Below are 15,741 nucleotides of genomic sequence, written 5' to 3' on the forward strand. Positions count from 1 at the left end.
GACTGGTTTTCATTTAGTGATTGCATTATTGTTTTTCACTATTCTGGCATTGTGTACCAAAAGAATTGGTCTTTGGGATGTATTATGGTTATTTTGATGTTATATGGGATGAAAAGTATATATTAAGACACAAATATTCAAATCAAAGAGGGTGTTCCACTTCTCTTCCCTCTTTTCATGCATTCCCTACCACGAATTTACAAGACATCTTCATAATGTTTACTAGCTTGGGCCCCAGTCATTGGGTGCGTAGGGGTTGGGGCTATAAAGCAAGCAGGAGGAGAGTAATGTGGGGAGATTAGGAAATAAAGGGACTGGGAAGGTTCAGTCACAGTTGAACCTTAAACAACGCAGGGGGTTAAGGAAACTGACAGCTGCCAATACACATATGCAGTCAAAAATGGAATATAACTTTTTCCCCTGGTTATAACTTTTGACTCCTCCTCCTCTCCCCCCCCACCCCCACAACAGCCACTATTGACTGGAAGCCTTAACTGATAACATACATAGCCAATTAACACATACTTTGTATATTTATTATAGACTGTATTCTTACAATAATGTAGAAAAAGAATGGTATTAAAATCATGAGAGAAGATACATTTACAGTGCTGTACTGTATTGAAAAGAAATCTGCATGTAAGTAGACCCACACACAGTTTAAATCTGTGTTGTTCATGGGTCAAGTGTCCTTCCTTTCTTCCAGGTCTGATTTTCCCACTCTGCTTGATAAGATAAATTTTTATACTTCTTGCCCAGTTATCCTACTGGTGGAGACTCAAGTGGAAGAACAAAGGTGCTTTGACCTTAGTTCTCTCTTAGATAAAACATCATTTGAAGTCTGAAAATAATGACTGCATCTCACTTTTTAATCGGATAGGACTATTGCCATTCACTGTATTATTACCGTCATTAACACCCACAGATCAACAGAACTACTTGACCCTTCTAGATCTTAAGTTGTATAATTCTACTTATTTATTAATAGGTTTTCTTTAGGGATGCCTTGGTGGCTCAGTGGTTGAGCATCTACCTTTGGCTCAGGTTGTGATCCCGGGGTTTTGGAATTGAGTCTTACATCAGTCTCTACGCGGGGAGCCTACTTCTCCCTCTGCCTGTGTCTTGGACTTTTTTTGTGTGTCTCTCATGATTAAATAAATTAAATTTTTTAAAAAGTTTGTTTTTATATTCCTTTTAAGGCATTATTATACACCTGTTTTTTTGCTGGTATATATACAGGGAGAGAAAGAACTAACTGTAGCTTTAAGCTTATATGGCTGTCTAGGAGAAGGCCCCTTTACATTAATTATTATTAAGGTTCAGTGCTTTGTTTTTCTGTGTTCTTATGTTCTTAAGCCTGACTTAGTAGATGTTTAAATATTTATTCCTAAATAATGAAACTCTTAAGATTACCCTTAAGGTATGTTTCTGGAAAGAAGAATAAAATCTAACCTTTAATTTACATGACTTTTTAGGAGCAGTTGTGATCTCCTCAGGTCTATTTACATGTTTTTTAAAATTTATTTTATTTATCAATCTCTAGACCCAGTGTGGGGCTTATACTTATGACTCCAAGATCGGGAGTCAGTGCTGTTCCGACTGAGCCAACCAGGCACCCCTGCATTCTTAAATATTCCTAAGGTGCAGCATTTTGTCCTTCTATGTTGTTACTTTTATGCCTAGCTGTAAATGAATAAAGCGCTTGACCATCCTTGTCTTTGTGACGATTAAAAAACTATTAGCTTGAGGCTAAACTATAACAACCCTGTAGGCTCTTGGCCACCTTATTTTGTGAGTTTGATTTTTTAATTTCCTTCTCTTTGCATTTTTCTATTTAATATATTTCTCTAGGTTTTATAGTCTTGTTTACAATTGGTGATTGTTACTTAAGTATGTGGTAAGTACATGCAGGGCGTAAACATTAATTTTCCGGTGTCCAGCTGGCATTTGAGTTGTTTTACAGTGTAGAACAGTGGCACTTTAAAATATCTGCCTTTCTCCCTCTCCCACATATAGGATCTGGTACATATACTACCTCTTCTTTGAGTACAAAATCTACAACCACATCAGACCCTCCTAACATTTGTAAAGTGAAACCCCAGCAATTACAGACAAGCAGCCTGCCTTCTGCAAGTCATTTTTCACAATTGAGCTGTATGCCTTCCCTTATTGCCCAGCAACAACAGAGTCCACAAGTCTATGTGTCTCAATCTGCAGCGGGTAAGATTTTTAGGATTGGATATAAGGAATTTGGAAAATGAAGACTTCTTAAAATATTTTTTTTCTCTTTTTCAAGCTTAAGTATTTTTTGATCTGCTTGAAGATTTGTTTCCTCCTAGAATTTAATTTGCAAAGTAACTTATACACTTAATGCTATTCCAGTCAAGTTATAATACTTTGTTACCTAAAACTTGATAAAGCGATAGTAAAATTCATAGGGAAGAATAAACCTAAGATGAGCAAAGAAGAAAAAAATTATATGTTGGGGGTATTGGGATAACTTATCCTGCTAAATATCACAGTGTTAATCTTAAATAGTAAATACTTGAAAAATATTCAAATTCACTAATGATTTAAATTCAAAATAAAAGAACAATGAGGCAATTTCTTGCCTTTCTGTGTGAGAAGTATTAGAAAGATTGATAATACCTAGTAGAAAGATCGATAATGCCCAGTTTCTCTAAGCGTCGCAGTTATTATTAGCAGTTTTTTAAGGCGTATTGCTGGTGAGTATATAAATTGACATAATTCTTTTAGAAAAATATCTCTATTTTATGTGTACATACTTAACTGTAGTAACCGTTTTCATAGGAATCTTATCATATAGATAAACTTACTTTTTATTCAGAGACATAGAGTGTTCATTCATTGCAGTTATTGTTTATAGTAGTGATAAGTTAAAAAGAATACGGGAAGTTCTCCAAAACATAATAATACTATCATATGAAATCAGCAAATCACAATATAGTTTATGTAATATATAGAGATCCGTTAAGAATCTATACCAAATACTTTCAGTTATTAAATGCCAATTCCTCTGAAATATTTTGTTAAATTCTAGTAAGTAGATAGAAAATTAGAGTAGATTTGCTGGTAAACCAGTAGGTTCATTTTCACTTTTAGAAGATCTTGTCAGATTTCACTTGTTTGTATTCCATTAGCAGTATCTGAGCATCTGTTTTTCCATACCTTCACAACAAATACAACTAACCATTGAACTATGCAAGGGTTAGGAATGCCGGCACACTACACAGTCAAAAATCCACATTTAACTTTTCACTTCCCCAGATTTAACTACAAATAGCGTATTGTTGACCAGAAGCTTTATTAATAACATAAACAGTTCATTAACACATATTTTGTATGTTACGTGTATTATACAATACATTCTTATAGTAAAGCTGGAGAAGAGAAAATGTTACCATGAAAATCATAGGGAGAAAATACATTTACAATACCTCAGTGAATTATTTGAAAAAAATTTGCAATTCAAACCTATGTTTGCAAGGGTCAGAGGGCTCTTTTAATTTGAAATCTGCTACAAAACTTGGTTTTTAGTTACTATTTGGAAATTTTTGAAGCCTAGATACTTAAAACTGCTTGTTTTTTCTTGGTGGTCTATAGCTCAAATCCCTGCTTTCTATATGGACACAAGTCATTTATTCAATACCCAACATGCACGCTTGGCTCCACCATCCTTGGCTCAGCAGCAGGGCTTCCAACCAGGTCTTTCACAGGTAAATACCATGGACTTCTCTCATCCTGTATTTGTTTCTTGTCATGCTAAAGGTGTAACAGTTATCTTGGGCTACAAATAAAGGCTCTTTGAAGTTAAAATCATCTATTGGCAACATGGGACGATCCATGATTACCTTGATATGTATTGGCAAAATTTTCAAACTTTCCCAAATTTGTCAAAGCTTAATGATTAACAATGTAGAATAAATAATGTATTGAAAGGAAATTTTAGATGCTTACATTTGGTTTTATTTTAAAAGGGAGTTGATATAAACATACGCTTTATTAGTCTTTATTCTTTTCATATCTCAAACTTTTATTTTCCCAAATGCTGTGATTTGTGTATATGGTGTTCACATATTATATTTTATTGCATTGCAGCCAGCTTCAGTTCAACAAATCCCGATCCCTATTTATGCACCACTACAAGGACAGCATCAGGCCCAACTGAGTTTGGGTGCTGGACCTGCTGTTTCCCAGGCTCAGGAGTTATTCACCTCTTCACTTCAACCATATAGGTACATGCTTTTGTAATTACTGAGCCTTCTTGCCATATCCCTACTGTTCTTCCCCCCCCCCCCCCCCGCCCCCAGAAGCTAGGATGATCCTGTTAGAAAATTCCTTTTTTTTTTTTTTTTTTTTTAATTTATGATAGTCACACAGAGAGAGAGAGAGAGAGAGAGAGAGAGAGAGGCACAGAGACACAGGCAGAGGGAGAAGCAGGCTCCACGCACCAGGAGCCCGATATGGGATTCGATCCCGGGTCTCCAGGATCGCGCCCTGGGCCAAAGGCAGGCGCTAAACCACTGCGCCACCCAGGGATCCCGAAAATTCCTTTAAATGATAAGCATGTTGATTATGTCCTGAAACTTAATTTCTGGTCATTTCAGCCAATTTATATTTTTTAAAGACTTTATTAATTTATTTGAGAGAGAAAGTGAGTGAGGGAGGAGAGAGCACAAGCCAGGGAAGGGGCAGAAGAAGAGGGAGGAGCAGACTCCCCACTGAGCAGGGAGCCCAATGTGGGACTCTATCCAAGGATTCTGAGATCACAACCTGAGCTAAAGGCAGACGCTTAACTTGACTGAGCCACACAAGTGCCCCTGTAATCCATCTCCATTTTAATGATTGCCTTGAAAGATGTACTTCTTAAGACAGGCCTGTTCTATAGAAAGATAATGTAAGCTGTATGTATAATTGTGACTAATGACAGCTGTATTGGAAAGTGCCAGTTTAGACTCTGAAAGCAGTTGTTTGTATCCCTGTCACATCATTCTGCTAGTCGTGCTCTCAACCTCATCAGCATAGTGTTTATTAATATAGAATCCCTGAACTAACTTCTGCCAGGACAGAGTAGTTGTGGGTTTGTTTTTTGTTTTTATTATTTTTATTATTATTATTATTATTATTATTATTATTATTATTATTATTTGTTTATTTATTTATTTGGTTTTGGGTTTTTTTTTTTTAAGATTATTTTACTGAGAGAGCACACGGGGTAGAGGGAAGGGACAGAGGAGAAAGTCTAAAGCAGACTCCACGTTGAGCACAGAACCCAACACAGGGTTGGTTTGTTTGTTTGTTTGTTTTAAGATTTTATTTATTTATTCAAGAGAGACACAGAGAGAGAGAGAGAGAGGCAGAGACACAGGCAGAGAGAGAAGCAGGGAGCCTGATGTGGGACTCAATCCCAGGTCCCCAGGATCATGCCTGGGCCAAAGGCGACACTAAACTACTGAGCCACCCGGGCTGCCCAGCCGATACAAGGTTCTGTCTCAGGATCCTGAGACCACAACCTGAGCTGAATCCAAGGGGTCACTTAATCAACTGCATCACCCAGGCATCTTAGGACTGGGTAGTTTATAACAGTATGCTTATGTTTTCCCATTTTATATTTGACACATACACAGTATAAAGATTGCTTGTGACCCTAGGCCAGCACTCCTGCTTAATGGCTTTTGTTCTGCCACATATGTCAATTTTAACAAAGCATAATGTTATTTATGGATGATACTATCTTTAATCTACTACTTTGATTAGTAACTCTTTATTTTAGCATTTTTAAAAGTATAGCTTGTTGAAGGCCCCCATTCCAGAGGTAAAAGGGTAGTCTAGAGTTAGATTCCAGCACTGTATTTTTTTTAAAAATCATTCGAATATGTAATACAGTATTATTAACTATAGTTACCATGCTGTACATTACATCCCCATGACTTACTTTATAAATAACTAGCAGTTTATGCCCTTCACCATAATACTGTGTTGTGAATTTGAAAGTTGCTGAGGGGCGCCTAGGTGGTTCAGTCAGTTAAGCATCAGACTCTTGATCTCAGCTCAGGTCATGATCTCAGGGTTGTGAGATCAAGCCTGCTGTCAGCCTCAACTCTGGGCGTGGAGCCTTCTTGGGATTCTCTCATCCTTTGCCCCTCATCTCCCTTCATTCTCTTCCTCTATTTAAAAAAAACAAAACAAAAATTTGCTGAGAAAGTATATCTTAAAAGTTCTCATCACAAGAAAGAAAGATTTTTTTGTAACTATTGAGACAGATGTTAACTAAACTTAACTGTGATTATTTCATAACACATATAAATATTAATTGATTATATTGTAAACCTGAGACTAATACAATATTATATGTTAATTATACCTCAATAAAAATAGAAATTTTATGAGTGATCCTGATGGTGAATTACTACTCTGCTTCATTTCATAGAAGTCTTGAGATCTCTTACAGGAAATATACGGGGCACCTGGGTGGCTCAGTCAGAGTCCATTGCTTGGTTTCGGCTCAGGTCATGATCTCAGGGTCATAAGATTAAGCCTCGTGTCAGGCTCTGAGCACAGAGTTTGCTTGAGATCCTTTCCCTTTCCCTCTCCCTCAGACCCTCCCCCTACTCATTCCAGCTTGCTCTCTCTCAAATAAATAAAATCTTTATATGTGTGTGTGTGTATATATATATGAAGGGAGTAATGAAATACAAATAATAAAATCAGCTTTTAGTGTTATAAATTTGAATAAGATGTCAATACCAAAGAGAAACAGATTTGTTTCTGAGCTTGCTAGTGAACACATAAAAAAGAGTAGAAAACACTGTTAGTTTCTCCGGAAAAGCAACCCTTTTCCTAGAACTTTGTTGTGTATGGGGCTCTAACTCATGAAACAAATGCCTTAGTCACAGTATACTCTCTCTCTCTCTTCTTAATTGTGTTTAGTAGAATACTTGGTCATTTGGGATACTCATTCCCAAGATTTCCAGATTCCAAAATAGAACTGACTACTAACATATGTCTTTTCTCTTCAATACCCCTATAGATCTCAGCCAGCCTTTATGCAAAGCAGCCTGTCCCAGCCATCTGTGGTACTTTCTGGTACTGCCATCCACAACTTTCCAGCTGTCCAACACCAGGAACTTGCAAAGGCACAATCCGGTCTTGCCTTTCAACAAACTTCAAATACACAGCCTATTCCTATATTGTATGAACATCAGCTGGGTCAGGCATCAGGACTGGGAGGTTCCCAACTAATTGATACACATCTTCTCCAGGTAAGAAGTAACAAAGGGGCTAGAATCATGCACTATCACTGTATTCCTGTGTAGCACATTATGTAAGGAAACAGTTTTTAAAGAAAAAATGTTAAAAGACATGGTGAGAAAAACCAGGGTCTTTCTATCTAATACTAAAATTCTTAGAGTGCTTTGAAGCCACACCCTGGATGTCTGAATTGGTAATTTTTCAATCTTAATGCTATTTTCTCACAAAATTTTTTTCTAGGCTAGAGCAAATCTTACCCAGGCTTCAAATCTTTATTCTGGACAAGTACAACAGCCTGGTCAGACAAATTTTTATAACACTGCCCAGTCACCAAGTGCTCTCCAGCAGGTAAACTATGGCATGGTAAATTTCCTCAATTTTCTTTATTATTATTATTATTATTATTGCTTTAGTTGTTGCTTGGTAGCTTAAATAGAACCAAGATGGGGAGAATATGCAGTGGTTTTCATACTTTCCACTGAGGTTTTCTAGGAATTCTATGGGGTCCACTAGTGGTGGAACCTGCTCAACCCCACTTTAGTCACTTCTGCTTTTTGGCTCTTTGTTTCAAACTGGTTTCCATGTAATCATTTTAACAAAGGATTCCATGAATATAAAAGTTTGAGAAACATTGTCTAGGATATATAGTTACATATAAGCAAGAGAGGCAACTTTACCCATCTATGCTAGAAGGGAAGGATGACTAAGGACCACCACACTGGTTAATAAAATACTTTGGGGATCCCTGGGTGGCGCAGCGGTTTGGCGCCTGCCTTTGGCCCAGGGCGCGATCCTGGAGACCCGGGATCGAATCCCACGTCGGGCTCCCAGTGCATGGAGCCTGCTTCTCCCTCTGCCTGTGTCTCTGCCTCTCTGTCTCTCTCTCTCTCTGTGTGTGACTATCATAAAGAAAAAAAAAAATTAATAAAATACTTTGAACGGTGTGGCAGAGTGTGAATTGTGTAAATGACAGACATGCACTATCTCTTAGCATGTCATTAATCTATTTTTAAAAATTCATGGAGGACTGAAGGAGAGAGACAAACCATTAGTCAATGTCTTATAACAAATTCTGGTGACTATTTTAGGGGTGAAAATTTATACATGTATTTATCTTATTGCCATTCAAATCAAATACTGTTTGTCAGAGCTCATTTTGATCAGACATGAAAACAGTATAGAGATGTCTGTTTGGGAAGTTGTAACATCACTACTTTCCTTAATTGTATCCCACAACTATTGTTGTATTATGGGTCTGTTAGACACGTAACCATGGAGTTATTCAAAGATAGTCATAATGATTTTGGTTACATAGCGTCTGCACTACTAATCTGTTTTGTTATTACACCTTTAATGAAAGCATGGAGGTAGTTACTAAGTAAAAGATTATATGTGAAATTTATTAATAGATTGATGTATGCTGTTTAAAATGTTATTCAGAAGTTTTTTGAAGAATTGTTAGTGTTACGGGGATATACAGACAACAGGTATAAGTGAATTGCTGCAGTTTCTGTTCACTTATTTTTTAGGTTACAGTACCTTTACCAGCATCCCAGCTTTCATTGCCTAATTTTGGATCTACGGGGCAGCCTTTAATTGCTCTGCCACAGACTCTTCAGCCCCCATTACAGCATACCACCCCACAGGCCCAGGCCCAGAGCCTGAGTCGTCCTGCACAAGTAAGCCAGCCTTTCAGAGGATTGATCCCTGCTGGAACACAGCATAGCATGATCGCAACCACAGGAAAAGTAAGTGAAAAATTTACCAATTTCTCTGAGAATTTAAGGCCATGTGTTAGATATATGTATCTGTGTATCTGTAAATGCACCAGTTTTTACCATCCTCCAGGGTGGTAGGGCTTTTTTTTTTTTTTTTTAAGATTTTTAAAATTTTTTAAAAGATTAATCTCTACATCCATCATGGAGGTTGAACTCACAACCCTGAGATCAAGAGTTGCACAGTTCACCAACTGAGCCAGCCAGGCACCCCAAGCCCCAATGTTTTTTGTGTTTTGTTTTGTTTTGTTTTGTTTACTTTAAATTTACTTTTTAATGTGTTTCACTTCCTCTGGTTTTTACCTAATAACAAAAAAATCACAAATTTTGTGGCAGAATTGGGTTTACACAATCTCTTTTCACCCACAAATTGGCTTTAATAATTCCATGGTATTTGAAACTTAATTACAGGATTTTTGTACTAAGGCTCTTTGCCCATTGCTGGAATAAATATTCATATTTCAAGTACTAAGCATAGCATTTTCGCTTATGGAATTCCAGAAATGCTAAGTCCACCCTGTGTGTTTTCTCAGATGTCTGAAATGGAACTGAAGGCCTTCGGAAGTGGCATTGATATAAAACCAGGCACACCGCCAATCAGCGGTAGAAGCACCACACCAACATCTAGTCCCTTCCGGTAAAATGGGCATTTGAATTTCCAAACAACTAAGCACAGTTTGTTTGTTAGATACTTACTATGTCACCAGGCCTGTGGTAAGCACAAGATGTTCTTAGAGCTTTATGTAAAATGTTAAGCTATTTAATTAAGAATGTATATCACACTATATTAAGATTTTTTTTAATACAGGGTAAATCTAGCTAGTATTCTTTCTCACCTCTGCCCCTCCACTGTCTCCCCACTACCATAATGTTTGGTAACTCACTTTGGTAAATTTTTATCAGCTACCACATATGAAGAATCTACCAAGAGCAATGTCTCTCAAAATCTAACAGCATTATTTATTTGGCACTACTGTACTGACCAGTGATGGCTTTTTTCCAAGGGCTACTTCCACAAGTCCGAACAGCCAGTCCAGCAAAATGAACAGCATTGTCTATCAGAAGCAGTTCCAGTCAGCCCCTGCCACTGTGAGAATGACACAACCATTTCCTACACAGTTTGCACCCCAGGTGGGCAGATACGAGTGAGAAATGAGTATTATTTACTTGCAAATGAATTGCTATTCTGGCTAATTCTCTGATTTCATAATCTTGCCATATTATAACTAGTTTAGAGACATAGTTTTTAATGAGAAACAGTTTCTTATTTAACAGTACATTTATAACATTCATATATATTCTCAGCAGTTTTTAGTGAGATATAGGTAGTAACCGTCTAGTTCTAAAGCAGACAAGAGAAACAGTCAAAAGATTCCCCACACAGCTCTGGTCATTTCAGTCCTGTTTCTTTTATATTTTTTGAAGAAGTGGACTTTTCTGAGAAGGGTCCCAGTGCTTAAAGTTTTCTAGGTTTAAAGTTTTTTTTGTTGTGTCGTGTTTTGTTTTGTTTTTTGTTTTTTTGTTTTTGTTTTTGTTTTTTTAGATAACTGTGTAGTTAAGGTAAAATTTCCAAAAGATGTTCTAATATATGTGTAAAAACATTGGCTTTTCTTCCCCTTTGCTGATCGAATGGAAAGACTAACTAGTAACTATCACAAACTAGAATTGGTTCCTGAAAAAACAATTTGTTGAATTGGTGTTATTTTTATTTATCTTCAGATTATGTTTGGTATAAGTGTGTGCCTTTTCTGCAATTCTATCTTTTTAAAAACATTATCCTAATTAATAGCTTTTCTATCTCCCCTTCAGAATTTGTAGCTGAAATGCTAGATCAAACTGCAGTGCCATAGCATGCTTTGCCTAATTTTCCTATTAGATTCTCCAAACATGGCCTGTTTGTTCTTGGTCCCTGTAATAGAATGGCACATATCCCTACACTTCCTTTCACTTGGCAGAATGGGCACAGATTTACTCTGAGATAAGCCAACCTGGTCTAGTTGGCAAAAAAAATTTTTTTTTTTTTAACAGTTCAATGTTGTATGTTTTGTTTTTTTCACTCAGATTCTCTCTCAGCCTAACCTGGTCCCTCCATTGGTAAGAGCCCCACATACTAACACCTTCCCAGCGCCTGTTCAGAGGCCGCCAATGGCACTGGCCAGTCAGATGCCTCCTCCGCTGACCACAGGCCTCATGAGCCATGCTCGTTTGCCACATGTAGCCAGGGGTCCTTGTGGATCACTATCTGGAGTCAGAGGTAATCAGGCCCAGGCTGCGTTGAAGGCTGAACAAGACATGAAGGTTAGTACAGTGTTAACAGCCAACAGAGCAAGAATCTGTCTCTGAACCATGTCTTAAGATGCCTCTGGACCCATAACCACATATCCAGGCATTCATTGTCTTAGCTGATTTAACTAAGCTAACTACTTTTATTCATTCCTTTCTTTTTTATTTCTTTTTTTTTCTCCCTTATTCCCCCCTTTTTTTCTTCTTTTTTTTTATTTTTAATTTTTTTTTTTTTTTTTTTTTTTTTTTTTTAGTTTTTTGAAACTAGATAGCAAACAAGTTAACATTTTAAACTCTGGCAAAGTGAATTGCTTATAAAATAAACATTTGAGGGAGATCTGAGTTCATCTGCTACATTTTTTTGAAGAGCAAAAAAGTAATGTGGATTATTATAAGCTTCCCCATTTTCTTTCATTTTTTCCCTTTATTTTCTTTTTTATCCCTCCCTCCCCCTTCCCAGACTTAAGATATAAATCATGGTTATGTGAAAACTCTGGAGTGGGTAAGAGATTTTACCTATCTTGATTTTTATTTCTTTATTCATGAGTCATCCAGGTACAGTTTTCTTCTCAAACTGTTTCCATACTTTTTTTTTTTTTTTTTTTTTTGGTTTTTGGTTTTGTTTTGTTTTGTTTTGTTTTTTGCCTGCCATTTGAGTTGGCTATATACCACAACAGATTGTGCAGTTGTAGATGAAGAACTGAAAAAAGCACTTTGGGATCCTTCATAATAAAAGGCACTGGTAAACGTGAGGTTTGCTGATGCAGAAGAGTGCCTTGAGGAGTCTGTGTGGGGACAGTTTCCATAGTGTAAACCTTACCTGTCTGCCTGTACAGCCAGCTGAATCCATTTATTCTGTATTTAGACTTGACTTTAGAGGTCTTAGTAATTTTGCCTGTTTCGTCACTATGTATATGTATATGTATGTGTGTATGTGTGTATACACATTCACACACACACACAGATATATATCAGGTCAGACTAGAACAAAGAAAAGCTTGCTGCCTTAAAACAGGGCAATGTCCATAGTATGCTTTACTCTGAATTAGAAACATGTTTATGATAATCCTGTTAGAAAATTTAGTTGACTGGCTAGTTCCTTTCTACATTGATCTCCCTCATTTCTCATCCTGAATAATCAAATTTAAAAACTACTCTGCAGTGGAACTCTTGTTAAATATGATCTACTTTTATTAAGGCTGTGTGCCTAGGATTTCCTTCTGTTCATAACTATTAAAAATACTTGTATGTGTAGAAATCTTTGGAAACTATTTGTTCATGGTTTCCAGTTGTTGTTCTGTCTCCTTGGCACTTGATTTTCATACATTCCCATTTTGGAAATGACATTAGAGCTTAGAATGGGGTGGGGGAGGGTAAAAATTTCTTGAAATTGCTTTAGATCTTTGGATAGTACAGGTTTCCTATAGAACATGAAGGGCTCTTTGTTATATGCAAGAGGTACAGAAACTTAAGGTTTAATTGTGTACGTTACAGTGGTATAGTTTACAGATTGACGTAAGTATATTCTTTGGGACACATAGTCCATAAACGTAGGAAATTATTTTACCAGCTCAGAATGTGGTAGGAGCTATCAGAACTTAGTGATCAAGTGAAGTTGTAGTTACTAATTTCTGATGCTCTTCCCCTGCAGAAGAGAGCTGTGGGAAGAGGACTCAGCCACAAGACATTTGGTCCTAGGTGTTGGTAATGCCACAATATAAGTGCTTCCTTTTCGTTTTATTGTAGACCACATATTGATAAATAGAAGTTTTAAGTGTTACATATATATGTCTTCAAATTTGCGAGCAGCTTCCCTAAATAGAATTTGATATCAATAAGTTTTGTTCCGGAAAAGATACAGACCAACAGCAATTTCTGTCTTATTATTTTATAAGAGGGCAAACTTTGAAAATGTGGTGGGAGGTGGTCCTATTATTTTCAAATGTTTAAAAAAAAATCACATGGAATGTTTGCCAAGATAGGAAGAAATCTATCCATTAAAAGCTGAAAGATCATTGAGGTACTTTTGGTTTGGGCAAAACACATGGGGAAAATGGATTTGTGGTTGGTAAAGAGTGAACGGAGATGGACGGACAGGCTTAGCTAACGCTGCAGCGTTCTCAGTCATTGTTTCTCATTTTTTAAGGCAAAGCAGAGAGCAGAGGTTCTTCAGTCCACGCAGCGGTTCTTCTCTGAACAACAACAGAGCAAACAGATAGGAAGCAAAGCTCCAAAAGTGGACAGTGATTCAAGTAAACCTCCTGAAACACTGACTGACCCTCCTGGTGTCTGTCAGGAAAAAGTAGAAGAAAAGCCACCTCCTGCACCTACCATAGCCACCAAACCTGTTAGAACTGGACCAATCAAACCTCAGGCCATCAAAACGGAAGAAACAAAATCATAAAGGCTGTGGTTTATTGCAGGGGGTTGGGGGGGGGAGAGGGGAACGAGGGAGAATGAAGTCGGATAATGCCAGCAGCCAAAGGGGTAAAATGGTCTGTGACGTTATCCAGTCTAGAGCTGGGAGGTGTACAGGGGACATAGGAGCAGTGTACATGGACACACAGCTGCTGCACCAGTAAAATGAGGCTTTGCCAGCTTGCACCTACTGTATAATGCGCACTCTGTTGACCATGCATCTTCAGGCAGAATTTATATACAAATATCTGCACATGTTCTTGAGTGCATATCATTTAAAACTGAAATCCTTATGGTTAGATGAAACACCAGAATTAGGAGGAAAATAACCCCGCTGGGGAATAGCTGAGCCTGAACAATGGTGATTCCAGCTAAGACATCAGGTGTGGTCTTTTTGTTCCCTTATGTTCTTTGGATGTGATTGTGGCATTTGTGGGCTTGGTGGTCAAGAACTGAAGATAACTGGTGCTGGATAGAGGAGCCTTATTTTTTATTATGGCAGCTTGCTATTTTTGTAACATTGTGATTGAGTTGAACACAATCAAAGTACAGTCACTGATCTCCCCCTCTTCCTGGATGAGTGAGCAGGTGATGAAATATGCTGTCCACCTCCTTGGACCTGTCCAAGCGGGTAGGGTTTGGCTACTGCTTCTGTTTGAAATGATGCTGTGTTTGAGTTGTGGCCCGAAGCTTTGAAGTGCTACTTGGTGTCTCCTTTCTTCCACAGAGTTGTCATGTCTTAAAACATGACAGATTGGGTAAAATACTATTTAGGTTGAGTCTGGCTTGCCTCCACTCGGTTATCTTTGTATGAATCCAGTGGGGTTTTTTTGTTTGTTTGTTTGTTTGTTTGTTTTAACGGTTTTTAGCTGATGTTCATCAAGAACAGTGATACCTAGAACTGTACCCTTAATGGAAGGAAATCCTATCTAAGAAGGTGCATTTCTTTACCAGAGCTGTGTTATACCATCCCTTGGGCCCTCTGCTGGAAAAGTAGAATCAAGTCTCAAATAATGCCTTTTTAATTGTATCCTGTAGTATTATAGATGTAGGACAGTACTGTATCATACCTCTGTGAATGTAAAATATCTTGTACCTGCTTTATGATACGTAATAGTGACTGTGCTTTATGAGAGCTGTTTTTAATGACGTTATTCTAGAATGTTTTCTTTCCAGATGATGATTGAGAAGCTAATAAAAAAATGGTGCCAGGTACCACAACAGTAACAGAACTTTGCTGTTTTCTGGGGTTTTGTTTTTTTTTTTACCCTTTTTTTCTTTTTTATTAATGGAGTGTGCTGGATGTCTCTATAATTTTGTTCAGATGACTGCAGAACCTGGAAAAGCTGTTGCTGCTATTGATGCATAACATACTGCTATTGGTCTTTTTATATAAATAAATAAATATATATATATACATACATATACATATATATATATAAATAATTTGAATTTTTGGAAACTTTAGCTGTGCTGTCAACTTTGGAAAAAGTATCCCAGTTGTACCGTGTTGGGTTGGCATTGTACAGAAATTAACAGCCATATTGGTCTAGAAATGTTAAACATAATTTTTTCCATTTGTACAGGGGTAACGCACTGTATTAAATATGTAAGGTCTTATCTACATGGGTTTGATTACAGAAACTAATAAAGTATTCTCTAAATAATGAATCTTGGAACTTCTAATCCATTCCTAAAATCTGGAGCAAGATCTGTCACATACTAAAAACTAGTGATCAAGAGTACATTATGCTCTAGGAAAATATTATCATCCAAAGACTTGATTCTGACTTTTAAGAACTATAAAGTTTATTCGGTCAGAGTCATTGTTGTCATGGAGGCTAATAGGGTAGCCGTACTCCTGTTGAGAACAAGTATGTCGAGGAGGAGAGCAGTCTTTCTGGATGATGCCAAGTGCTGAGTGAAGAGGACAGCTTTGCTGTTCTTCAGGGCTGATACTGAAAGGGCCCAAAGGAGATCTCAGTGCTGACAT

General features: G+C 37.3%; 1 protein-coding gene across 14 annotated transcripts in view; it reads left to right on the plus strand.

The window, feature by feature from the left end:
• Positions 1 to 15,419, plus strand: part of PRRC2C (proline rich coiled-coil 2C) — a 99,844-nt gene extending 84,425 nt beyond the window's left edge. For 7 of the 14 annotated variants that reach the window (XM_077901634.1, XM_077901633.1, XM_077901636.1 and 4 more), the window contains 10 exons: positions 2,017 to 2,220; positions 3,625 to 3,737; positions 4,120 to 4,256; positions 7,052 to 7,283; positions 7,513 to 7,635; positions 8,802 to 9,020; positions 9,581 to 9,684; positions 10,052 to 10,178; positions 11,109 to 11,345; positions 13,477 to 15,419. In XM_077901634.1, the coding sequence (XP_077757760.1) occupies positions 2,017 to 2,220; positions 3,625 to 3,737; positions 4,120 to 4,256; positions 7,052 to 7,283; positions 7,513 to 7,635; positions 8,802 to 9,020; positions 9,581 to 9,684; positions 10,052 to 10,178; positions 11,109 to 11,345; positions 13,477 to 13,734 (1,754 nt within the window). In that variant the 3' untranslated portion in view covers positions 13,735 to 15,419. Of the gene's footprint in view, positions 1 to 2,016; positions 2,221 to 3,624; positions 3,738 to 4,119; positions 4,257 to 7,051; positions 7,284 to 7,512; positions 7,636 to 8,801; positions 9,021 to 9,580; positions 9,685 to 10,051; positions 10,179 to 11,108; positions 11,346 to 12,981; positions 13,035 to 13,476 lie in introns of all 14 variants that reach the window. The other 7 variants (XM_077901630.1, XM_077901632.1, XM_077901638.1 and 4 more) reach the window with 5 other exon arrangements.
• The last annotated feature ends 322 nt before the right edge of the window (positions 15,420 to 15,741 follow it).

The sequence above is a fragment of the Canis aureus genome, chromosome 6 (genome assembly GCF_053574225.1).
Source record: "Canis aureus isolate CA01 chromosome 6, VMU_Caureus_v.1.0, whole genome shotgun sequence".
Taxonomy (NCBI): domain Eukaryota; kingdom Metazoa; phylum Chordata; class Mammalia; order Carnivora; family Canidae; genus Canis; species Canis aureus.